This window comes from Rhododendron vialii, chromosome 10a, assembly GCF_030253575.1.
Source record: "Rhododendron vialii isolate Sample 1 chromosome 10a, ASM3025357v1".
NCBI lineage: Eukaryota > Viridiplantae > Streptophyta > Magnoliopsida > Ericales > Ericaceae > Rhododendron > Rhododendron vialii.
Window position 1 is genome coordinate 34,118,637 of NC_080566.1, and position 26,441 is coordinate 34,145,077.

The 26,441-nt window shown below is 37.6% G+C and overlaps 2 protein-coding genes, 1 long non-coding RNA gene and 4 other non-coding genes across 7 annotated transcripts; 6 read left to right on the top strand and 1 right to left on the bottom strand.

The window, feature by feature from the left end:
- Positions 1–930: 930 nt before the first annotated feature.
- On the bottom strand, positions 931–9,695 carry LOC131302392 (14-3-3-like protein D). The gene is made up of 4 exons (XM_058328983.1): positions 8,996–9,695; positions 6,691–6,813; positions 2,890–3,006; positions 931–1,281 (listed from the first exon to the last, which is right to left on the bottom strand). The coding sequence occupies exons 1-4, from the start codon at positions 9,494–9,496 to the stop codon at positions 1,261–1,263; spliced, it is 762 nt and encodes a 253-aa protein (XP_058184966.1). The 5' UTR covers positions 9,497–9,695; the 3' UTR covers positions 931–1,260.
- Positions 9,696–19,233: 9,538 nt separating this feature from the next.
- On the top strand, positions 19,234–26,319 carry LOC131302393 (protein CURVATURE THYLAKOID 1D, chloroplastic-like). Its single transcript, XM_058328984.1, has 5 exons — positions 19,234–19,541; positions 19,827–20,056; positions 25,642–25,746; positions 25,859–25,930; positions 26,061–26,319. The coding sequence occupies exons 1-5, from the start codon at positions 19,409–19,411 to the stop codon at positions 26,118–26,120; spliced, it is 600 nt and encodes a 199-aa protein (XP_058184967.1). The 5' UTR covers positions 19,234–19,408; the 3' UTR covers positions 26,121–26,319.
- Positions 20,847–23,228, top strand: LOC131302394 (uncharacterized). The gene is made up of 2 exons (XR_009191721.1): positions 20,847–22,078; positions 22,160–23,228. It is a non-coding gene; the product is annotated as an uncharacterized LOC131302394 (long non-coding RNA).
- Positions 22,727–22,814, top strand: LOC131305787 (small nucleolar RNA Z159/U59). The gene has a single exon (XR_009193345.1). It is a non-coding gene; the product is annotated as a small nucleolar RNA Z159/U59 (small nucleolar RNA).
- On the top strand, positions 22,974–23,057 carry LOC131305783 (small nucleolar RNA Z159/U59). The gene has a single exon (XR_009193341.1). It is a non-coding gene; the product is annotated as a small nucleolar RNA Z159/U59 (small nucleolar RNA).
- LOC131305854 (small nucleolar RNA snoR128) lies at positions 23,326–23,417 on the top strand. Its single transcript, XR_009193407.1, has one exon. It is a non-coding gene; the product is annotated as a small nucleolar RNA snoR128 (small nucleolar RNA).
- LOC131305855 (small nucleolar RNA snoR128) lies at positions 23,874–23,967 on the top strand. Its single transcript, XR_009193408.1, has one exon. It is a non-coding gene; the product is annotated as a small nucleolar RNA snoR128 (small nucleolar RNA).
- Positions 26,320–26,441: the final 122 nt, after the last annotated feature.

A 26,441-nucleotide genomic window follows, 5' to 3' on the forward strand; every position in this document is an offset into this window, starting at 1 on the left:
AATTTAATAAACTTACAAAACAAATTTGAACAACTCACTTGCTCAAATCAACTCTTTTTACAGCAGTATAGCTAAGCTCCGAATCACTCCCCAAACCAGAATTTTCCCTATCATTTTTATGATACCCGACATCACACCCGCCTAGAGCAACCACATTGAGTGGAACTACATATACCAACATTGCTCCATTAGTATTAGCTATCACGACTTAAAACCATGGCAAAATGACTCCGATTCCAATTATCGAGCCGAGTTCCACCATCTCCACCCAATAAGTGTTAGGAGAGGATTGCTTTTTGACCATTAGGACATTTGACATCCTACCCGCCAAGTTGTCATAGAGTGATCGCAGGTAGATGCATTTTGCACACCAACACACTTAACTCTTCTAAGGGTTTGCACTGTTGAGAGTGAGCTGACTCGTTGACCCCCCTAAACGAAAAATTGCAAGTTCTCAGCTTTAGGTTTTTCCATGCAAAGTGTTCCCCTACTTAACCATTTGGAAGACATGAGAGTATAAGGATGATGTCACCCGTGAACATTTTTGGCATTGAGATAGCTATTCTGCCTATTTTGTCGAGACAAGCAAGACAAATTCTACCATAACTCGATCCTGCCAAGAAAAAAAGTGCAGCACCAATAAAGCAATGAGAGATTATTTGTAAAATGGCTCCGTTGAGTCCTGTATCAAGCAATGAGAGATTATTTGTAAAATGGCTCCGTTGAGTCCTGTATCAGTTATAGTACCAATTCCCATAATTAGAAAACCCATATGAGAATCAAAATTCTCCTAAAGAAGCCCCTCATATTCTCCCACTTAACACCATTTGTGAATCAGAAATGGAGAACTGCCAGTTCCAACTCCTTTTGATTAACGTTGTACATACCCGCCGTTTCTACCAATCATTTCATTTACGATACAAAACTGTATGAAAGAAAGAAAAACTGTATTTGAATCGAGAATAAGCAATCACAATTTACTTTACATGCCTTGCGGAATTTCATTTCAAACTTTGGTGCTGAGAAATTAATCCTGCTCAGACCGCAGGGATTCACCTTTTCAACTTCTTAATTTACTTTACAACGCTAACGAAATACATAAAACTGAAAGCATCGGATTCGAAAACCATAAATTACAATAAGCAAAGCATCACAGTACATGCTATGAAAAATGAAAACATGTGCAGTTATATATGCAAATTACACCCAAATTAAGGCAGTGAAGCCCACCTCCCTTGAGGAGTAGACCAGCCCATATTCTCAAGCCTCGTCTATTTGCTCCTGCACAAACCCCAACTGAGTCGTTAGGTTGCCTTCACATAAATTAGACTTCGAGAAAAATCAAATACTTTGAACCATGATTAGCAAATAAATTTGAAAGTTGTCACAACGACAAACTAAAAAGGCCTTAAACATACTCTTTCGATAAAAGCTAACAAAAAAAGCATTGGATATGGTATTTTTAAATGCATATGAATGCTCAATAATATTGTTGGAATGCCACTATTGTTCTGACGCTTTCAAGAAGAGGACATTGCAATCCACTTGCTCATGGTACAAGCATACAACTAGATATTTCAAGTTTTAACCAATTGAAAAAGTTAAAACTTCCGTATAGATGCTGGAGTTGTGCTTCTTAAGAGCCATGAGTTCTATTAGAGAGTTTCAAAAGCATGTTTCCAGAGATAGACTCGTGGTATGTTGTCCATGCTATAGCAAGTAAATATTAAAAAGAAGGAATGGGTCGTTTGTTGGGGAAAATTACAATGAAAAAGTTCCCTGTCCCCAAAATTCGACATTTGTAATGGAATGAAACTCCATCAGGCAAAAATGATAAATGAGCAAAGAAAATGAACTATTTAGAACTTCCCGAGACAATTTTCGGGCTGTAAGCTTTTCCTCTATTCCATTTTCTCACTGTGAAACTAAAATAAATAAGTAAAACTGCTCCTCAAAATTAACAATACGCAAATATAGCTTCTGCCCTGACAAATGAACGAATTAAAAGTAGAGATCCTTTAGAATTGGTCAAGAGAGTACAAAAAGGAATGATAAATGGAGTTTCTTAAGAGCAACTCAAACCTAAGTCTTTATTATAGAGACTAAAAGTATATTATTTTTCGTCCCTAATGTTTTCCTCCAAAATCCCACCAAAAAAATTGTTCCTATCTATTTTTTCTAAAAATAAACTCAACATTAGATTCATCGAGTACCATTCTGATGGTATCAGCTTCAAGAAATTTGGATAAATAACGTGTATGTATGCATAGTTTACAAAATTGAAAATAATATGTAGGTAATACACGAGGTTGTCAAATCGTGAATTGAATCAAGAATCAAAATGACCCTATACCGAACCGCAAATCGTAACGATTGGGTCAAAATAAAAATTAGAAAAAAAGAGGTAAGGTTATATGTTAGTACAAGTGATATGTTGTTCACCTTTTTAAACATAATTTACAAAAATTAAAGAAAAAGTACAAGTGATATGTTAGTACTAAAATTAAAATAACAAAAAAGGTAAGGTGGGAACTCTGAATTGCAAAAAGGTGAATCGTTAATATAGAGATGGTTCTCTATTTTGTAGATGTGTTCTCAAATTTGAAGAATCAGAATTAAAATAGAGAGCCAATATACCAGCCTGACTGGAGATGCTCTTACAAATTAATTTTTTTAGGGAACAAACAAAAATGGATTTCTCTGATGCGTATACACTCCCATTATTTTCTTCTCATTCTCTTAATTCAACCAAGAAATACATCAGAAAATTTGCGAATTCTACTTAACTTTCATCTTTTCCCATACAAGTAAAAAATACAGAAATCCAAATATAGCCCAGAAGTCCTTTCTAAAATGAACAAATCACTCCTAATCATGATATAAACTAACCTGCATATCAGAAGTCCAAAGAGTGAGATTGTCCCTGAGTAGCTGCATGATAAGAGTGCTGTCCTTGTAAGACTCCTCACCCAAAGTGTCGAGCTCAGCAATGGCTTCCTCAAAAGCCTGCAAATAATCAGTGAGAAACTATGCATCAAATTTTTCTTCTTAGAATGACCTTTTTTGAAGTCTTTTCTCCATTTAGAATGCAAACAAAAGCCTGTGCCCGGCCGGTGGATTTTCTGGAAACTAGTTTGTGTGGAAAATAAAATACCAACTGTTTGATCCTTCCGAATACACAGAAGTCATGTCACATTTGGATGGGATGCGTTAGATTCCATTTGGAGTCCCAATAAGTTATTCAACTCCCCAAGGGTAATCGTCACATAAGGTCTGATTCACACACAATGATGCCCCCAAAGTCTTGTCCCTTGAAACTTTCCTATACATCGCCTTTGTGTAGAGGAAAAAAGGGAGGGATTGTTTGTTAGTCTGATATCAGCGCAGATTTTCTCCAAGGTTTTATTCCAGAAATATTTTTGGGTGCAACAGTGTTAGCATAACTTTCAATAGTGAAAATGCCGCTATCTCGAATTATGGTTTCACCTAGCTAAGCATTGTCTTTCGTTTCATTGTAATTCCAAATTCAAGGTAATACAAGCATCGGAGCATTTGTTTTTTTATCCAATTGCTATCTTATTCATTTCAATCTTGTCCTTTTCATTTATTTAAAATGTGAATATCCTTTTATTCAATGAAAAGCATCCATATTTTCTGCAAATTCACTAAGAAGGGGATGAGGTCAACAAAAAACTACTTACTAGATAAGGGTATTTTGGTAATTGCAGAGATCTTAATCAAGGACATCATTGGTAGTTCAAGTTCAGTCATTCAAGGGTATCATGAATCTAGTAGTTGCATGAATATGCATTTAGATACATTGAACACATGTTGGAAGGTTCAATGTATGCGTTCAACACATTTTTAGTTCATCGCATCTAATTGTTAGTAGATTCAATATATACATTTATTCAATGTATGCATTTATATCTAAGTTCATTCACATATCTTATTTGACGTACTCATGGATTAGGTTCATTTAGACTTCTAGGAATAAGAAAAGTCTTTTCCATAGATTATAAATTGTGATATGATCTTGCATTTTATGAATGTAGTTGACTATTGAATTTGAATATCGAGGTTGCGGTCATCGTATCAGGGGGGCTGCGGTCCTTGCTGAAATCACCTAACCTTTGCGAGGGTGAAGCACTCTCTCCCTCTTCTTCTCTCATTCTTTCTTTTCTTCTTCTTCTTTGCGAACTTCCCAAGTATTATTCTTATTTCCTCACCAAAAATCACCACAATTATTATTGTAAGAGGCAATATGCTAAGCGTCCTATACAGCTATACCCGTCCCACATCACAGGGACACTAGAACTTAGACATTGCCTGGAGTCAGGGACGCCGGATAAGAAGTTTAGATGCTCGTTCTTTGACATTGGTGATTTGAAACATAGTATGGTCGCATCAGCACCCACCTATTCTTCGATCTCCATTCGAACTTGAATTTATGTTCGGGAAACTAGTCCAATGTCATCAGCAATCGGAAGGTTGAGCCTACAAGTGCCAGGGACATACTCCATACTCCAAAAAATTGGTCCCTTTTGGGGAATCCAATTTGTAAGGGAACACAATCATTACCCCTCCAAAAAAATGGATTTTCAAAAGTGCCCTCTTTTGAAAATGTAAGGATAACTTGTTAAACTCCAATTCATTCTCCCACCACTTTTGTGTTTGAATTTGAACATGGGAATGAAGGCAAAAAAGAAAATAACTCACCTTATTCTCATTGACTAATCAAAATGGACAAGAATTTTGGGACATCCCAAAAATGAAAGATGGACCAAATTTTAAGGACAGAAGGAGTATTTACATTTCCTTATTCCCCCTTTCCCCAAATCACGATAATTAGGAAATTCCCAACGCTGGTGCATAAGTAGCCTGTAGCGGAATGAAAATGTGACACGTTTGTGAGTAACTTCGCTATTCTGCATGTCACATCTTCAAGAATAATTATCATGATCAAACCAGTCCAAAAATCTATTTGCATTGAATTGAGGATACTGGAACAGTTAAAGTAGGTAGATAGTTGTCGGTATAAAAAATGGGATGTGTCATTCAGGCAGTGCCAACGCGCATCTCTCATTTACTCAAATGATTCAATGCAAATTGGTTTTGACTTCTAAGTAGTACTGTTGGTCTATCTTTCCTTTCTGGGATGTCCCAAAATTCTTGTCCATTTTTACTAGCCAATGAGAAAAAATTAAGTAATTTCCTTTTTTGCTCTTCATTCTCATTTTCATATTCAAATACGAAAGTAGAGAGAAAATGAATTAGAGTTTAAAAAGTAACCATGACATTTTAAGATTGTGTTCCCTTAAAAAGTTGGACCCCGAAAGGGACCAACTTTTTGGGACGGAGGGAGTAATAATTTAGAAATTCTCAATGTCGTTGAATCTAGTAAACGGCAATGAGAACAAAAACATAGCATGGATGTCAACTTTATCGTTAGAATGCGGGCTACGTTTTCACCAAATTATTGCAACCTGCAATCTGAAATTGGTTACCTTGAACTTGAAATTCTGATGCCGTAGAATTTAGTATTCGGTCATCAAAATTGAAAATATGAAGTGCAAAGTTATGCTACTCCATGTTTCATATTTCCTAGAAAGTTCACCATAAATCAATTTTGGCATTTTTAGTTGAATCAAAGGTATACACGGCATAAGTAGGCTTTGCCATCTTACCTTTTTACACCATCAGTTTCGCCCCTATTGTATGCATATCCTCCATTCAGTCTTTTATTTCCCCGGCCAGGGATAATTTTGAAAAGGGTTTATTCTGAAAAATAAGTACCGAAAGGGCAATGTGGGGTGCTTAACACCTTCCAGACTCGTAAAAGTAAACCCTATACCCTATCTTTGATTTTGCAGACCATAAACTCATCAAGCAAATAATTTTCTAAGAGATATCTTCTTCGGAAATTTCTATATGAGGTGACTCAACACACTCAAACTCCTTATTAAGTGGTGACTTCAAATTTTCAAAGAGTCACAACTGTCAAACTCATTTTTACACCTGTCGCATCCAGTCAAGGCCTTTCTCCAGCCGTTTCCTACGAGGAACATTGCACTGGAAAATTCGGGTCGCAACAGTCTCGCTTATACCCCTAGCAATCTATAGTACTATATATCATCTAACCCCTGAAGAATTGCACTATTACCCCATTACTATTTAGGAACTACCAAATCTATCAGTCTTACAAGTCTCAAAAAGTGGAACAAAAAGCAACCCCCTAATCGATGTGTTTAACTTTTCTCAAAAAGTAATCTTTGGGTCTTGATTGATCTATGGTCAATTGTCTGATTGCTCAATTTTATACAAAACCTATTGACTATATTGTGTTTTTAAGATTCAAAATTTTGATTCTTAATTTAATTGCTACACGTTTCATCATATGATTTTTATATCTTCAAATTTTTGCATTCATTGTATGTGAAATAAGTGTTTTCCAATTTAGTAAGAAACCCATCTAAAGCCTACAAAACTTGGACTTGAAAGTTGAAATAATATTATGCTTGCCACAACAAAATATTTTCAAGCTTACTAACTAAAAAGTGCCACTCCTGTAATGCATTACTGGATCTACCACTGTCAGTATTTGTGCTTCATAGTTACCAATTCATATGCATATTTTTGCCACTAAGAAGAAATAAAGAGGCTAGTCCAGCACTTCTAACCACAGCTGACCTGTTTAGCCATGCTACAAGCTTTCTCTGATGCATTTAGAATCTCATAGTAGAACACTGAGAAGTTGAGCGCCAGACCCAACCTTATAGGGTGCGTTGGAGCAAGATCAGCAAGTGCAATGTCCTTCACACCAGTAAACCCATTAAAGCAACTGTCAATAGCAGTTCTTAGGTATAACACAGCAATAAAAGCTTTGTCGACCAAAGAAATAATATCTCATGTGTGAATAACAAGGTGCAATTTGAGGGCTAAATCAAGCCAGAAAAACACGTGAACATTGGACTAAGGAATGGAAGATACTTGTATAACATAAAATCTCATCCATGACTCCACCAATCACATATCTAAGCAAGACTCACATTGATGTACATCCTGAATGTCTATCTTGCTAACAAGTGGGATGTGGTATCATCAAACAAAATTCCAACACGTGCTTTACACTAGCTTAGAAGTTTGAAAAACCACATCTTTATGAGAAAATATCCTTTGCAATTCCAAAATAAATTGGTTTTCGCATTCTCAAACTACTAAATGAGTTTTATTGGTTAGTGTAACTGTCCAATGATATCCTATGAAGCCAATTTTCCAAAATTTAAACTCCTACTAGTTCTTTTTTTGTGGGTAAGTTAATACATTACGAATTCACAGGAAATTGCTCCAACAACGAAACACTTAGAGCGTGTTTGGCCTAAATATAGTGGGTATTATTGATAATTACAGATTTTTTGTTTTAATTTTCTGCCAACATTTCCATAATCTATTATTCATCTCCAAGTCTCAACGAAACGAATCGAGTTGAAAGAGTAAAGGAATAGACTTTTCAGAATAGTACTAATATGAACCCTGAAAAAATCCACATAAAGAGGAGAAAAAGACGCCTTCGAACTTATTTTTTGGCAAACTTTTCGAGACATTTTACAAAAAAAAAAAAAAAAAACAGTGCCAACAGCCCCCAAATCAAACTACCCCATAAAAAAACCCCAAAACAAACAAGTTAAACACAACACTAGTCTGCAATATATAGGAAATATAAACTATAGATGCAACCAACTCCTATGGGCAGCGCACGGGGGCTTTTGCTCCGGCTTTAATTGGACCCGCAACTGAACAGTAATTAATCCTAGATTAGTCGAGGTAAGCGTGAGCGGGCCCAGCCACTTAGACTAGTTATCACAGATAATATAAACAATAGATATATACAGGGCCGGTCCTTGGGTAAGCCCAACAAGCCCCGGGCTTGGCAACCCCCGGGGCCGGGGCGACCAAAAAAAAATATTTAAATTTTGTATAAATATAAAAAAGTTTCCCATAACTTTTGCAAACCAATTGCTTGGTTGAGCGGCCACTGCATGCGGATCAAGGATCAAGGCGGGCCAAGTTCAAATCCTCCATCCCCCTTCTTTCCTTTTCTGCTTTTTTTTTTTTTACCTCTTTTTGTTTTCCTCCCCCAGACCCCACAATATTAGGAAAATAATAATACAGTACTAAATTATTTTTTAAAAATTTTTCATTTAACAAATACAATAGTGGAGTAATGTATATATGTTCTTTTGATTAAAGAAAACATACAGCTAACACAGTTTTTGTTTTTACCTACTAATACGGTTTTTGTTTTTACCTACTAATACGGTTTTTGTTTTTACCTTCTAATTACCATTTCACTCAGAACATTTTTTGACATTTGGAGTTTTTTTTTAACTTTTTACGTTTTTCGAGACAGGATATTCTTGTTACATCTATCAACTAAAAAGCTCAAAAAGCCGAATAACAAAAAATTAGAGGAACAAACCCGAGTTTTTGGATAAGTAGAGCATGATGATTGAATTGACAAATTTGATTCAAAAATGCAAGAAAAATTTACAGTATTTTATTTGAATCGAATCGTGCTAATCATAAAACACTATAATCGGGGTAACATTCGATGTTGATTTTTTAATGTTATTCAAGCGAAAGAAGCTTTGGTTTTGTTTGGCTGAGAGTTTAGTTTAGTTTTGATAGTGGGTGGATAGAAAAAATAGAGTAACGATTGAAGATAGAGGTAATGATTGGTGAGAGATGAGAAAGTAAAAATTAAAGAAATATGGTAATAATTAGAGAAAGAAATAGAGTAATGATTGAAAACTAAACTAAAATTAAAACTAAAACTAAGAGGTTAACTGAACAAAGCCTTTGAAACTTTGAATTTTTTTATTTTTTTTTTGTATTTATATTTTTTTAAAATTTTGTATGGCTTAATAGTAATTAAGCAACAAAGCATACTGTTGGCTTGAACAACCTAAATATGGGGCCGGCACTGGATATATACCTGAGCAGCCTTGTAGGATAGCATAGTATCCTCCGCGGCCTGTTTCCTCTCACTCCCAACCTTGAACTCCGCCAGGTACCTAAAGTAATCCCCCTTCATCTTCAAGTAAAACACCTTGGACTCGCTCGCGGCGGCCGACGGAATCAGGTGAGAATCCAGAATCCCCAGGATCCCGCCGCACACGGCGGAGAGCTCCGACTCGACCTTGGCCCTGTACCCCTTGACCAGCGCCGCGTGCTCCTCGTTCTTCCTGCCTTCCTCCTTCTGCTCGATCGACGACACGATCCGCCATGCGGCGCGGAGGGAGCCGATCACGTTCTTGTAGGCGACGGAGAGGAGGTTGCGCTCCTCGACGGTGAGCTCGGCGGAGGAGGCGGTGGCAGCGACGACGAGGTGCTCCATGTACTTGACCATCTCCTCGTAGCGCTCTGCTTGCTCGGCGAGCTTGGCTAGGTAGAGGTACTGGTCTCTGGTCAGGTGAGATGGTGCCGCAACCGCCATGGCCGCAAATTGTAGAGAGAGAGAGAGAGAGGTTGGGATATTTTTAATTTGGGCGGCTTTGTGTTACAGGTTGAGGTCCAGTCCAGTAACGCTACTGTCTAATCTCATCCATTTTGGTTGTTTTGTAGGCTTGTCCCAGCCGACAATATTGATATAAATTGTTTGTATAGTTTTTTTCTTTTTTTAATCGATAGAAGAGGATAGGAGGAGTGGCGTTGCAATTGACAGAGATAAGACTCGAACCCAAATATCACGTGTCATCAGCAAATAGAAGATGGGAGACGGGTAAAAAACTTCTACCCCCACTCTAAAAACCAAGATCTAAAGTAGGTTTGTGTACCATGTTCAGCAACAGAGAGAGGCGAAGTTCTGTTTTCTTACTCGAGAATATATACTGGAAAACACATTTGCCAGCGGATCTTCTGAACGCACGAATGGTGTCCTGACAGTCGCGCTCCCGAAGTGAGAAAGGGAATTGGCTCACCGGCAGCAGATCCTAGACTAGCAATTCAAGAGGCAAATGAGAAATCTTGAACACTGGGTCAGTGAAAGTAAAGTCAAAGGTAGCGTGACCGCGTGCCTGTTGAAGAATGAGCCTGCAACTCATAGGTAGTGACTTGGTTAAGGGCCGGGTCTTGGAGCTGTGGTTAGCTTGCTGGTTTGATAGTGTTAGAATGGAGATTGTATTCGATAAATTGTATATTATTACAAAAACAAACAAGCCACCTATTTTATACAAGAGGTGGAATGAAGAGAAAAGAAAAAAAGAATAATTACATGATTACAATAAATCAATCAATGATATCGTATCATATAATATTGCATCATTATGATAGGATATGATATGATACGATATGATATTCTAACAGTCCCCCTCAAACTCAAAGAGGTAGGGTGGAGACCAACTTGAGTTTAGAAATTAAGTCGTGAAAACGTTCGGGAGGATGTGCCTTGGTGAAAATGTCGGCAGTGGACACAGAGAGAAGGCAAACAATGCCACTGACAACATGCTAACGTACAAAATAACAATCAATCTCAATATGTTTAGTGCGATCATGGAAGACATCATTATGAGCAATCTGAATAGCACTGCGATTATCACAACGTAGGACTGTGGGCGACAAGTGGGTAACACCTAAATCAGCAAGCAACCAACGGAGCCAATGAAGTTCTTGGGTAGTATCAATGAGATCTCGATATTTAGCCTCAGTGCTGGAAAGCACTGTAATCGTCTGCTTTTTGCTTCGCCAAGAAATAAAAGAATCGCCTAGAAAGAAGCAAAATCCTGTTGTATAACGGTGATCAATAGAGTCACCGGCCCAATCAGCATCCGAATAAGCATGGAACTAAAGAGAAGAGTTGGTAGAATAATGAAGTCCATGAAACATGGTGCCCTTGATATAACGAAGAATGCGTAGTACAATAGCATAATGAGTAGACCGAGGGGCAGACAAAAACTGAATGACGAGATGAACAACATAGTCTATATCTTGTCGAGTAACAGTAAGATAGACAAGAACGAGCTAGCAATAAAGAGTGGCATCAGAAAGTAGTGTGCCATCCAAAGGAGTGAGGCGAGCATTGGGCTCAAGCGGGATTGAAGCCGTCTTACTATTGGTGAGACCAGCACTTGCTAGAAGGTCAGACGCATACTTAACCTAGGAGAGATAATATCCAGTGGTGTTTGAAGAGATCTCAAGACCCAAGAAGTAAAAGAGAACCCAAATTTTTCATCTCAAAACTTTTGTTGAGTAAAAGTTAGAGATCGGAAATACCAGCTATGTCGTCACCAGTAATAATCATATCATCCACATATAAAAGAAGTAGAATAGTGCCTTGTGCAAAATGACGTATAAAGAGCACCGAATCATAAGGGCTAGAGGAAAATTCGAATGTCTGAATGGTAGAACTGAATTTGGCAAACCAAGCGCGAGGAGCTGGTCTGATATCATAGAGAGCACGGTTAAGTCTGCAGACCTTGTGTGGAGGATGATCATACCCTGGGGGAGGTTGCATATAAACTTCCTGGCAACGGGCGAAGGCATGGTAAGGGTGGCGAACTGGAAGGAGGCAGTCCAATCTGCGAGAACCGACAAGGAGCGGCGCGGTAGCACGGGGCGAAGGCGCGGCAATAAGTGGCTGTGTTGTTATTTTCCAAGGATGGGTATGGGATGTAAATGGTAAATAGGTTTATTTTATTTGGTTTAATGATGTAGTTGAAGCTATCGGTATTGAAACAATGGAGATTTGGTTTTTTGTTTCTAGGAAGTTCAAGAGTTTGATTGGGTTTGACAGAAGTGGTGAGGGATAGTTGCGACTAGAGTGTTGAAGCGGGGAAGCGGGACAATGGTGTTGAGAAGGTTAGGTTAGAGCAACCATAGCTCTGATATCATGTTAGAATAGAGATTGTATTCAATAAATTGTATATTACAAGAACAAACAAGCCACCTATTTATACAGAAGGTGGAATGGAGAGAAAGGAAAAGAAAATAATTACATTATTACAATAAAATCAATCAATGATATCGTATCATTATGATATAATACGATACGATATGATATTCTAACAGAGAGAAAAGAAAAAGAAAAAAATTACATGATTATAATAAATCAATCAATGATATCATATCATTATGATAGGATAGGATAGGATAGGATATGATATTCTAACAGATAGGATGTCTTTTAAGTTGTCCAACTTCACTTCCCTCAGAATCAATGGCTAAATCGCTTAATGTGGCATCTAGTCAACTTCATAGCTGGATTCAGGGAAAACTAGAAGTATTTTACTTAGTAAGGGAGTTACACAACCACTAGGCCAACCCCTTGGTCTTTTTTTGTAGAGATACATATGTAGTTATGTTATGTACTTCAATTATAATAAGGAAAATGCTAACTAAATGTGGAATGATTAAAGTGTATAGAAGTCCATAAAAAAATGTATAGATATCTAGATGGATATTCGCTATCTAAAGATGAAATGACCTAGCTCATTTGGATAATAACAAAAAGCAACTTTGAGTTTGACTTGCTTACTAACGAGCCAAAAACCAATCGAGCCTGTGTGATGACAACATGGATCGAAGGTTTTGTCGGTATGTTATCATTAAATTTGATGGGGTCGTGATACCCACATGACTAACTGTTAGGACCATAGGCCACGTTGGTATTTTTGTGTTGGCAAATTCCACAACAAAACAAACATATAATTCTATTCTCATTTATCAAGTTGTAATTTATTTATTTATTTATTAGAATGTTTGTTTAGGAAGTGGAAGGAAATAAAACATATTACTCCCTCCGCCCCAATTTACTTGTCTCAGTTATATTCTAACTGTATTAAAAAACCAGTTATATCTTTAAAGTGATAATAAATTTTATATCCAATATGGATCTTGTTTGATAGACCTCGATTTGTTCTATAATTTAATGTTTTCGAAATTACCTAAAACATTATAAATTACAAGATATAATTAATTGAAAAGTGGCACAAACTTCCAAAAATGACAAGTAAATTGGGACGGAGGGAGTATGTAATTAAGTGTGGCAGAGATTGTTTAGAAAACTGGCATGGAATAAAATCAATATCAGGAAAAGGAAAGATTGTCAAGGCAATATGGGATGGTGAAATCACGTGTGTGTGGCAAGATGGAAATGGAAGGAATCAAGGGAATTGTATCAAGAGAATTTCGTGCATATATCAGTTCAATAAGGAAATGGGATCAAGAAATCAAGGGCGTAGAATTATGAAAATGAATATCAGAAACAGTGCTCGAGCAACTCCAAAAAAGCTTTAACCAGTACTCAAGCAACTTGACAGATTTCATCCATCAATATATATGCGGCTCACTTGGGATTTCAAAGTGACCGAACATATTTGTGCCGCCTCTCTCTTGCTCCAAATTAGAAAAATACCTAAGGGGGATTGTGGCTTGTCTCTTAGAGTAATCATATGATCCGTTGATCATCTGACTTTCAAATTAACTCCAAGAGTTCTTTTCAAACTTTGATTATATTGAGTGAATCATTCTTTCGGTGGAATTCCGGTGGGTACTGACGGTGGATTCCGTACGTAGGTTATTGGAAGGCTTGAGCGATTCAAGGCAGCGTTAGTCAAACACTGGGTACGGTGAACGAGTGATTCAGCAATCAACCTTGGTTAACCGAGAGCGATTCTAGGTTGTAAGTATAGGTTTGTTTGTAACCGTACAATGAGTTATAGTGCATGATTTTCTTCCCGTGCTTTTTACACGTTTAAGGGGTTTTTCACGTATATCTTGTGTTCGGTATTGTTCATCGTTTACTGCTTTTCGATTCCTTTTTTTTTGCTTGATTCAGCTTTTTAGATAGCGAAAAAGGATTTTTCACTAACAATCCATCTATATAATAAAATAGGACTGGGTTTGAATCCAAAAGACAATCAACGCTCAGATTTGTCTCCTGCATAAATCTACACCCTCCATTCTACAATGGCAGGCCCCATAAATACTTGATCCATCCAAGGGTTAGCATCAATGGTCTCCCCACAGGAAACCCCAACCGCACCACCACAGACCCTCTCGACTCTCCCTTTCCCGAGTGATGCTACAGGTACCGACCCCATCGGTACCGAAATCGTAGAGACGGCCGCGCCGGACCGTCTCCGGCCCGATCCGAACAGTCCAAAAATTCTATAAAAAAAAAACGAGGGGGCCACTATGCGAGAATCAACGGCATCCGAGGTGTGTAAGGTGCTTGATCCAAACACCCTTTTTTCGTGTATATATGAACCGGAGACGGCCCGGCGTGGCCGTCCCTACGATTTCGGTACCGACGGGGTCGGTACCAATATCATTTTTGTCCTCTCCCTCTCTCTCTCTTTGATCCCCGACTCTCTCTCTCTCCCTTACACCCACCACACCGCCTCAAGCCCTCGGGAATCAAATCCCAGCCGCTCCACTCTGGCTCTTCCTCTCTTTCTCTCTCGAACCAGTCACCGATCTTAACCTGCTGTCGATCCCGATTGGACACCACTAAAACCGTCGACCGGTGCGATCGAGGTTCTCAAAGTTCGATTCGATGGCATATAGTTCTTCTTCACCTCAAAAGGTTTGAAATCTCAGTATTGCATGATTCACATCTTTCACTAAAAAAACTACGAGTCTAGGGTTTGTTCACTAAATACTTGATTAATGTTGTCGTAGGTAAGATTTTTCTCTCTCCAAGGGATTTCTTCTCTTTCCGAGCACCACCGATCGAACATTACGCTCACCCAAGTAGCAGGAACAGCCGAGGCCAAAGGTAACCACTTTTCCACCAAGTGTTGAAAAAATGCGTGAATCGATGGATTTTGTTTTTCATAATCGCTTTCCATTTGCGCATAGATTTGACTATGTGGTTTTTTTTTTCTCTGCTTCTTTATCCTTTAAAATAAGACCAAATATAATTTATTTTTTAAAGTTGTTTTGAGACCAAATATAATAGCTTGATCAGGATTTTACCGAAGAACAGAACACTCAAGCTGCAAGCAAGGGCTGATGCTTATCCTTTTTTGTGCATCATGAATAGGTTTGTAGTTCACAATTCCTGGGCTCATCCTTGACTATTACTACCAAATGCTTTAAGCTGCCCATGTTGAGTTCTACTACTACCTTAGTGCTCAGTTTAAAAAGGCTAATTTTTAGATACTTAGTGTTCAGTTCTACTGTTTTCAACATGAGGTGCCTTTATAAGTTAGCTTAATGTTTAGTTCTACTATTTTTTCTTTTTTGTTTACAGTTCGTTGCTGAGCTGAACGACGTGTTGACGAGAGAGCTAGCGGAGGTCAGGGTAACTCCAATGCGAATTGAGATCACCATCAGAGCCACTCGCTATCAGAACATCCTCGGTGATTATTCCCTAATTGATCGCACATGACTATTTTTTGTTTATGTGTTTTATATTTCAAAATCAGTCCTGGATTCAAAATTGTTGCTTTCTTTGCATTTGTTCTTTAGTTCTCCAGTTCCCCATTTCTCTAGATGTTATGCTTTAGAAGAAGAGAGCAAACTCTAGATGTTACTTGACTGGAAGTTATGGTAAAACCTAAAGTAGTTTAGAGATGGTATGGTAAAGTATCAACCAGTTCAATTTATTCACCATGATGTAGAAATGGTTCTGTCATCCATTTGGAAAAGCTGCAGCTTTTCCATATCAAGGTTTGTTTTTTTATTTTCTATCTTTATTTTGGTTTTTAGGGTCTGTTTTATCCGTGTATTGCTCATCAGTGGATGTTATTTAGAAGACTTATGAAGTGGGCTTTAAGGGTTTGAAAAGGATTGGAGAGGTTGGGTTTTGAATACACTAGGGATTAGAGAGGTTGGGTTTTGAATACACTAGGGATTAGAGAGGTTGGGGTTTTGAATACACTAGGTATCGGAGAGGTTGCTAAATATTCCGAGTATTGTTCTTGAACTTTATGTACACAAAGTGGAAGCTTGGTAGTATTATAGAAATCAAAATGTAAGCTTCCATAAGTAATGCACCAGCTTTAATCGAATACACTATATTTATTGGTTACCTGTAGCAGTCTTTTTATTTGTAACCAAATTGTTTCTTCTGATTTCAATTTTCTTAAAGTTTCCCTCAGTCATAGAACGACATCAGCATGCTACAGGTTCTGCCTCCCTCTCTCTCTCTCTCTCTCTCTCTCTCTCTCTCTCTCTCAAACTGCATTACTTTCTGATTTGGAGTGTATTGATAGCTCACTGCCTGTTTGATGAAATGTCTCAAGGATTCCTTAAATACATACTGATGTTCTTAGTCTAAATGGGAATTTATACTTTCCCTATGCGGCTTCATTTTTAGCTCAGAACTGTTTTTTCTTAGTTTACGAGTTTTTTTTTAAGAATTAACTGATTGATTTGGTTTTGTTGTAATTTGTAGATGAGCCAGGGACGCAGATGAGAAGTGATGTTAGGATTAAGAACACTATGTGGCTTCAAGGTATTGACGCTTACTTTGATTTTTAATTTGTTCAAATATTTTGTATCAAAATGCAGCGAGCTCCTGATCATAGATTTAAGTATCATCAGTTACGTAGCAATTTTTCGGTCCTTCTGTGCCAATTCTTTGGTTACTTGAAGCCTTTTTTGTATTGTGTGCTTTATTGCCAAGTCTTTTACTCCATGTTCCGGAAACTGGAAGCCATGGTAATCTTATTTTGGTTGTTATCTCCTATGCATTTTACTGTTAACTCAAAGGTGATGAAGTAAAATGCTACTGCTTTCTCATTCAGAACTGTAGTGTGTTCTATTTTCTATGACATTATGCATTGAACTCTCAAACCACAGGGTTGTGTGTATTGCTCATGAAGTATATTTTTCAAGTGTTTTCAGGCACAAACAATATGCTAAAAACACTAGAATTGTTGACTACATTGTCATGCGCACAATGTGGTTAAAAACAGAGGTTTTGCTTTGATTTGTGATTAGTGGTTGGCACTGAAAGTTTTGCTAATAATTGTTATGTTGTTAATAGGAGGTTTATGTGAGTGAAAAAATTGATGCTGGGAGGAAGATATTGACATTGGCGATGAGATGCCAATGACCCGCTTATCACCAGTGGAGATTGAGAAGGATGATGGCGCTGCAGCCGGTGGTGGTGGTCATGATAATAAGGGTCATGCAATCGGCAGTTCATGCAGCGATTCATCCTTATCAAGTGGTAACATCTAAAATTCCTTATTTTCTTCCTTTGTGGAAATGATTGGTGAATTTTTTTGTGGAGTGGTTACATGATCATGAGGGATTGTGTGCAGGTTCTAAATCTGGGAGCTCTTTGGGAAGTGATTCCGATGCGAATGATGCAGAGTCGAGGGGGCTGAGAGACCAAATAAGTTTTAAAGACTTGAATTAGGAGTGAGTGATGATGATTGAAGAAAACAAGGGTCTGAATTCTTTCCCTTGGGAAAAGAAGAGCTATAAATCTACGGGCTGCCACTAATTCCATTCTGGCCAAGTCCTTCCGAACTTGCAAGGCTTACTTTAGCAACGAAGTCTGATCTCCGTTTTCTTTTTCTCTCATTTGATTTCGTCGATGAATGTACAGAAAAGAGTTTAGTCCTTATTTTGCCTATGGTGAAATTCAGTCGAATTCGTATCTATTGGCATAACTTTCGATTGAAATCATTCGATTTTATCATAGTCATGGACTCATGGGTAGATTATTAGTATACTTTAGCATTGAGGTCTTTTGCTTACGTAGCAAAGCAATTGATTGAAGATATTGGAGTTTGTCATAGGTATAGTTAGATGATAGATGAACTGATTTTTCCACTTGGGTAACTGATTGCTACACAAGTATTGGATTTTTTAGGATTAAGAGCTGCCTTATTGGACCTGTTAGTGAGTGCATTTCTGTCACATTGTAAATCATAGAATCCTCATGAGTACATGAAATGATCTAAGTTTGTATGCTTTGATTGGAGAGATGATGTCAAAAGTTCAATATTAGACTGAAAGTAGGATTGTGAACATCACAAATTATGTTTTTCGTTTTTCGTTTGTGATTTTGGAGGTTTAATTTCCATAGTCAATGACTAAATTAGTTTATTTATTTTTTAGTTGTGCAGAAATACCACTCAAGTACGTTAAATTGCGAGGTTTCAGATCCATAAGTATTCACTTATTATGCAGAGCACTGGCTGGTGTGCTTAGATTTATACTTATACTGTCAAAACATGTCGCACTGTGCCTTCAGGCATGGGCATTCGCTAGTCAATCTATGGTGCGAGGCTAATGACCCATTTGAATGGAAAGATTTCATGAAAAATAAAAGAAATGATTATTGCTTCTAGTCAAATCACCCACTTGAATAATTCTTTTGGTCCACTTTTCCCATTTTTCACTAAATCTCACTAAAAATGATGAAATTCAAAGGTGAAAAAATCTCACTAAAAATGATGAAATTTGGGGTTGGAGAAACCCTCATCTTTTCCTTTTTCAACTCACCATTCAAAGAGGTTGTTAGATTAGTCGCACCCCAAGTAGGGTTGCAAACGAGCCACTAAACGAGCTAAAACTTAGTTATTTATTAAACGAGCCTCTTTAATCAAGCCGAGCTGAGCTTAATGAGCCAAACTTTTATCGAAAATAAGCCGAAAACTCAAGTTTGAGCCAAGCATTAATGAGACGAGTTGGCGAGCTACTCGGTTCATTTATCACCTTAATCCCAAGGAACTTGATACAATTTCGTTTAGACTAGCAGAGCTTTATGTACTTTGCTTTCAGAGAAACTTTTATATATCTTGGGTATATGAGGGGTGGTGATGTCCCTTTTCAGTTCATTTTTTAATTTTTTGAGCACATTTTGATAATCGGCTCCGTTCATTTTGTAGAACTCGGCGAAAACATTAAATTTGTAAAAAATCATGTTTATCGGATTTTAGTAGATAACATGATCCAATTTTTTTTTTTCTTTAATTTTTCACCTGTGCCGATCATGTATGTATTAAAGTCCGATGAATATGATTTTTGATAAGATTAATGTCTCGCCGAGCTCTACAAATTGGATCCAATTTTTGTTTTTCTTTAATTTTTTATGTGTGCCGATCATGTATCTACTAAAATCCGATGAACATGATTTTATTTTTTGGTTAGATTAGTGGCTCTGCGAACTCTACAAAATGAACGAAACTGATCATCAAAACGTGATTGAAATGACCGAAATAATAAAACAAACCGAAGAGGCACACCACCACCTCTCATGTACCCGGGATATATTAAAGTTTCTCTTGCTGTAAACCCTAGGGTACTGTCGATGCAATTTCATTCAAAAATCCATATCCAACCTCAAGCCGCCGCATAACCCAAACCCTAGCTCGACCTCGACCTCTCTCCCCTATAAATAGAGACAGGAAAATAGTAGTTGGTCGTGGCTCAAAATCCGCCGAAAATGGAGCTCTGCACTTCTCAAGCCATCACCTCGAATCTCTCCCTCCACACACTCTTCACTTCGAACAACTTTCATCTCCCATCGGAAACCCCTCTCCGTTTCAATCGAACCTCGATTCGTCGCACCAATCCAGGTTTGCTCTCGCATTGTGTTCATCTTTTTAAAATTTTTGCAACCGATTAGGGGTGGGTGTAATTTTGGATGGATGTTGCTTTGGCTTTCCTACGCAAGAGGTTTTGTTCAAATGGGCAATGGAATAACACTCTCCTCTACTATTTAGGGGATTAGCTTTTTTGGGTTGTTTGAAGGCCTCTAACTTTCTGGTTGCATTAAGTCTACTCTCTATATGCTTCTAAATAACTGTATACAGAAAAGGATAGAGGATCTTAAAATATTGTATCCGTTGCTTACTTTTCAGGGATGGTTTATTTCACCAACTCATCTCTAAGATCAACATCTTCAGAAGAAGCATCAAGTGGTCCAAGTCAATATCTTGGGAAAGAACGTGGAGTAGCAACATTGGAAGATGTTCAACCATTTGGAAAGAAATCGTATGCTGAATTTGTGCAAGAGAAAGAGCCTGAACAAGATTCTTCCGTGGATAGGCAAGCTGCAGCACTTGGATTTCTAGATAACATTGATATGGAGGTTTATTTCTATTCCCTAGTGAATGTTGTCGTAGAAGATTCCATGGTTTGCGCGAATAGTTAGGTAAGATAATTATTCCATTCTATGCTGATCTTTACTTTTTGGTGCATGATTAAAATGGCAATGGACCCGAATTGTTCTTAAGGTGTCGCAAGGACTCGGGAGGATGTAAAAGGTGTATTTGTACCACAGTTCGCCTTGTTTCCTCAATCTTCACCCGAGAGCTGAGACCTACCATTGGCGCCTCCTAACAACCATATATCCTTCCAAGGATCTGAATCTTCGGCTCCACCCCCTTCACACCAGCCCTGTAGCCAGCCCTTGTTGTACCCCAGGCATTAATATGCTTTAGTTAACCATTATCACTTGTCAGGAACATTAAGGTCTTGTTTGGTAACCATTTCATTTCCTGTTTTCTGTTTTCATTTTCAAAATTTTCAAAATTTAGAACCGAAAGTTTGTTTGGCTGTCTATTTTCATTTTTAAAAATTAAAATGAATTTTCTAAATTTTTGAAAATTGAGAAAGTACCAAAAGTCTACTTTCACTTCTTGTAAAAATAAAAAACCGGCTACCAAATCTGGAATGCGCGTTTTGTTTCGCCTTATCTCATCTGAGTCTTCCCTTATCTCATCTGAGTCTTCATCTGAGTCTTCCCTTATCTCATCTGAGTCTTCCCTTATCTCATTTGAGCCTTCCCCAGATCCATCGATCTCTCTCGATCCCACTGGTTTCAAGCGGCTGAAAAGGTCTCTCTCTCTCTCTCGATCGATCGATCTGTCTCTATCAATTTTGTTCTCGCCCTTCTTTGGATCTAGTTAGATAAGAGTTTGGGATTAGGAAAGTGATTTTTCAGTTATGATATTCCGACAATCAGTACAATTATCTTCATGCTTGTCAAATTCAAATTGGATAATTTAGTTTTGCTTCTTAGTGATCTAAATATCTGTTTGGTCATTCGCAAAGTTGAAGTCGAGAGCAATTATTCTTTGTAGACTTTGGAACTTATTGATTTAACTTGGTGATTTTGGGGTTTCTTGTGTTTCAACGCTGGGAAACTGGAGTTCTATGTGCCTTGCTTGGGTCGCAGTCCAACTGCTAGATTAGGATGCGATCGGTCTTCGTACAACACTCCTCGGATTTCGTCACTTGTTTGATCGTTTTTTTGATTCGTATTTCTAGATGCATTACACATATATCTGTAACCGTATTCGTTTATCGTACAGTTTCTCTATCAGTATTGCTTGTTACATTATCTCCAATCTCGTTACCAGTTGATATGCATTACCGTTCTCTTGAGAAAACGTGCTCTGGTTAGATATTACTCTATTACTCTATTGCTTGTATCTGTAACCGTATTACCAGTTGATTTGCCAAGTACTTTGCTTGTATTTAGGTTTGCAGAATTGATGTGGATTTGCCTCAAATTTTCTTTTTGCTGGATTAGAAATTGGCTTCCTAAAATTGATTTATTAGCTATTTTTTGAAATCTGGATTTGGTGATTTGTCGGATCATGTACCTGATTTTGTTAGATGGTTATTGTTGTGGACACCTTCGACTTATCAATGAGATTTCTTGAATCTATAGTTCTACTTTGCCCAAATAAATCTGAGATCTTATTTAGACCAATTGTGGGGTGATTTATAAATAGGAAATGGCTACCAAAGGCAATGTAAGTATCAAGATTGAGGATGATGATGATGTTGAAGTGGGAGGTGTAGCTGATTCCCTGTGGTCGAAGAAAAATGAAGCTTTTTTTATTGACATTATGGAGGAGGAGGTGAAAACAATGGGTAGTCGAGATACTGGGACTTTTCAGATAAAAAGTTGGGCTAGGATGAGAAGAGTCTTTCTGCTAAAGCTAAATACGAATACTCTGAACTTCAAATAAAAAACAAGTTCAACCAACTACGCACTATGCACACCAAATTTAAGAGCCTTTGTGACCAAAGTGGCGTTGGGTGGTGTGCGGAAAAAGGTACTGTTACTGCTGATGATACCCTCTGGGAGAAGCTCTATAAGGTTAGAAGTGACCTATTCTCTTTTTATTTTACTCATGCTTATAAATTAAGTCTGATACAAGCCACTTTGTTCTTCACTTAGGTTAATAAGAAGGCCAAGCATTTCAGGAAAAAAAGGTTTCCCACACTATGCAGCGATGACCCGAATACTTGGAGATACCACTGCAATAGGATTCAATGCTCACCCGTCAGTCCAATCCCCGTCTGGAACAGATAGTTCTGATCCCTCATTCCAACTTAAACAGGACAAAGATGATGGTGAAATAGAAGTAACTAACATAGTGGTTAGTGGGAAAAAAAAAATGTGCATAGTGACTCGTGAGCCTCTTCCGAAATGGGCTATTCTTAGCCCATCCCAATCAAGCCATGTATGTGGTATTAGGCTTCAGCCCTAACCTCTCATTCGAAACCCTAAACCAACAGCGCCTAGGGTTTTCCAGTGACGAGAGCTTATAAAAAGAAGAAGTTAAGCCTCTATCTCTCTCTCTTCTTTGTCTCCCTCTGGGCTTTCTTTGTTGCATGTATAGGAAGACTTTATAATTTGGGTCTTCTTTTCTATGTTGTGTTGCCATCTTTATCTTTCTAAATCAACCATCTGCAAAATTTCTGAGTTTTTCATTCTTCTTTTTTTTTTTTCGCTGTTGAATTGGTTTCTGATGATGATCAAACATAAACTTTCGTTCTTCTGAGAATAAATTTCATGCGGAATGCTTTATGGAGACCTGAACTGAAGAGACTATTTTTCGATTCAATTCGTGGCAAAATCTCTTATGAAGAGATCTATTTTTTTTTTGCTTTTCGTCGAGATTTTGATTTTATACCTACCTCTCCTTCCTTTTCTTTTCTTTTTTTGTTGGGCTAGTATTTCGTATTTCCATGGCCTGATATTGAGTGATGCCTCTAATGATGATCAAACAATACTTTCGTTCTTCCGAGAAATTCTATGCGGAGAAATTATTGGAGACCTGAACTGAAGAGGTTTTGATTTTGATCTCTCAATGTAACATCTTAGTTTCACTTTGTTCTCTGAACCTACGGCCCTTGGCTGCTGTTCAAATGCAGTAGAAAATACTTGTTGAAATGTGAAAAAGTTGTTTCACATGTTTAGTCAACTTACGCGCAACTCGATTAATTCTAGAAGATCAATCCCACCGTTTACTTGCGGATGTCGCAATGGTGTCCAGAGGGTCCGACATATGTTAGTCTTTCCCCTGTATATTGGTTACTTGGGGTTCAAAATGAAATTGGTTGCCATGATGAATGCTATAACTTATTGAAAGTATGCAAATGCTTGATGAAGTGTCGGCAATCTTGTCGATCCTGAGCGGTTACCTGAGCAACCTAATTTTCCCCCTGTTTTGAGTCACCTTTATTATTGTATCCTCAGATGTATTCTCTTCTCGATGATTTTCCCTGTTATTTTTAAGTATTTTAATAGGATATGTCGTTCCTTTTTTAGGTGACAAAGTTTTTACTTGGAGTATTGTTTTTTTCTTCCAAACTTCTGGAATCATCCTTGTGGATGATTTGATAACAAGTTCATAGAAACTAGGCATGCACATCTGCGTTATATATCGGTATTTCTGGTATTGGATAATTGGAACTCATTTCGCTTATTTTACGCAAACAGTTATGTATTACGAATACTTTTTTTCTTTGTGCCTTGGTCTACTTTTTCGATCTCCTATGTCCAAAATCCACTCTGATGACATTATAACGATTTCTTGTTTTATTTTTTCTGTTTTTTGTTTATATTTTTAGTCATTGTCTTGCCAACCATCCTAAGGAAGAAGCTGTTGCTGTGATGATAACTTGGATTATTGAAAGCTTTGATTTAAAGCTTGATGGAATGTCGACAAGTATGTCGATCCTGAGCGGTTACCTGAGCAACGGAATGTTAGTCCAGTTTTAGAAATTCCGATTGAAAAAAATAATGAGTGAGAACTTAAGTGTGACAGTGTTGCAGTTATTTCCTAGAATATTCTTAAAGGTCCTGTGATGATGAAAATTGCTTTTTCCTTTACTTTTCTTGTTCCTTTCCCGATTTTGGTTTCGGCTTTCTTTCTTTGATTCGCTTTGCTTTGCTTTGTGATAGTTGTGTCACCAGTTTGGTTTACAGATTAATTTCTCTTTTTGGGTATGGAATGTGGATTCCCAATTTTGCATGCTAAAGAGTTCAGTGTATTCTAGACATAATCCTGTATTTAGAGCTGATACTTGGTGGTTATTTGAGCAATGTGCAACACAATCTTGTTTGTTTAATAGCCTCGTCATTTCATTCGCAATCTCCATCTCCATCCCACCTCCTCCAACGCTACAGCTTCTTGTTTTGCTCTTGATGCTATGGGTTTTGCTACGCCTTGAAGTTCAATATTGCTTCATTTTTCAAGTTGCTTCACTCAAATATTTTATCCTCCATGTTTAAGGCTCTTTCTATTTTCAATTTATGAAGCTATTCATTGGATGGGTTTATTGGTTTTCTTCGGTAGAATATTTTTCTTGAAATCACTTCGCTGGATTCTGTTATTATGCCTTTATCTATTAGGGGCCATCTTTTCCTTGGCACTCCGTTCCGTCTTTTCTTAATTCGACTATCTATTTTGGTCTTATCAGTTATCAGTAAGTTGTGTTGCTTCAACAATATACAAATAGTGTTTGGTCGGAAGAGGGTATTTTAATTTAATAAAGTTAAAAAATGTATTTGTTTCAAGCAGGTCAATCGTGAATTGCAAATTGAGCATAAAATCTTTTCGCCCTAGAATTTTTTAAATCCTCTCTTCCCATGGTTCATTAATTTTTCATTCCTATATCCCATTTGAATATTGGTACTTTGTCTTGGATTTTCTCTTCTATTTGAGACCCCGATTCTACCTTTGTGGTACTTCTATAAGTTTTAGCATATGTATCTCGAAGTTCCAGATTAATAATACTTAAGGTTAAAAGTCAAGAGAAAAGAAACATTCTACTTCATAGGCTTTTGGAAATTTTTTTTTTTTGTAGAGTCTGTAGACAACATTCTTTCACTTCGTTTCTCAACATCCTATGTTGGAGGCTTGTTTCAGATTCTTATTCTTTGAATTATGTAGTTCCCATTGAATGATCACGAAGCAGAAAGCTTTAGGCAATTGTGTTTACAAGTTGCCAAAGATAATTTCATGCATAACATGAGAGTTTGAAATGCATAACGCATTCACAGTTAAATGCGAAACTTGAATAACTCTAGTAAACTTAAAAACTGACTATGCTTTATTGGTCATTGTCCAACTAATAATATCTGACATGTCCCATACTCTAATCCCAATATTGGTCGAGCAGCACAGGTACTTCATAGACTTTTGAGAATCCATGTTGTATAAGTTTTAATGACAATGGCTGCTCATTGCCTCTGTAGCATTAGAAATGGAATGTGTTATGCCAACCAAAGAATAGTAAACGTGTCAAGTTTATAATAAGCTGTGTTGCCGAATTTGTAGAGTCATAATCTGATCTGGACAGAATTTGTATATTTGCATTTCTCAGCTACTGATGGCCCCGTATTGATGACATACTTCTTATTGGTTGCAGCTTGCCTCTAAATATGCATTCTCCGCTCTCCTAGTAGATGTTGTTTCCCTGATTGCTTTGTGGCTGGCAACGGCCGTTGTTGGTGCTATTGACTCTATTCCTGTGGTGAGTGTCGGTGTTGTTCATTTTGTTCATTTCGTACGATGTGTAAGGATCCAGGAATGGTGTGTTTTAAATGGTTCTGTACTGACAACTTTTGTTTGATAATCTAAATCAGTTTCCTAAAGTGATGGAAGTTGTGGGTCTTTCCTACACGATCTGGTTCAGCACCCGCTATCTACTCTTCAAGGTAGTCTCCCATTCTTCAGCTGTGGCAACGTCTCCAAACGGGACGGGGCCAAGCCTTTCTGTGTACTTTAGGTTGAGTTTACACTCGGGTTTCAAGGGACGACTTCGACTGGTTTATCTGAATTTTGCAGGAAAATAGGGAGGAATTGTTTGCCGAAATCGAAGAAATTAAGCAAAAGGTTATTGGTTGAAATGATGATTGACAATAACCTGGGGAGGGACCATGTACTGCTGCATGAAGTGGGCAAATGTAGAGTGAGAAACTTAAAACATGTTGTGTAGTTGGCTACTGGCAGTTTTTCAAGCCAGCCTGTGGATATGTAGGTTTTTGTCTATCATTTGTACATTTGAAAAAGACAATCAAAGTCCTTGCCAAATTATTTTCGATTATCCTTTAGAATTTTGTGAACGTATTCAAATTTGTTCGTCCAGTTCCTTGCGGGCAAATGAATCGATATTACGAACTGTCATTTTAACTGACTGGGAGAATTGCACAAATTAACCTTGGGCTG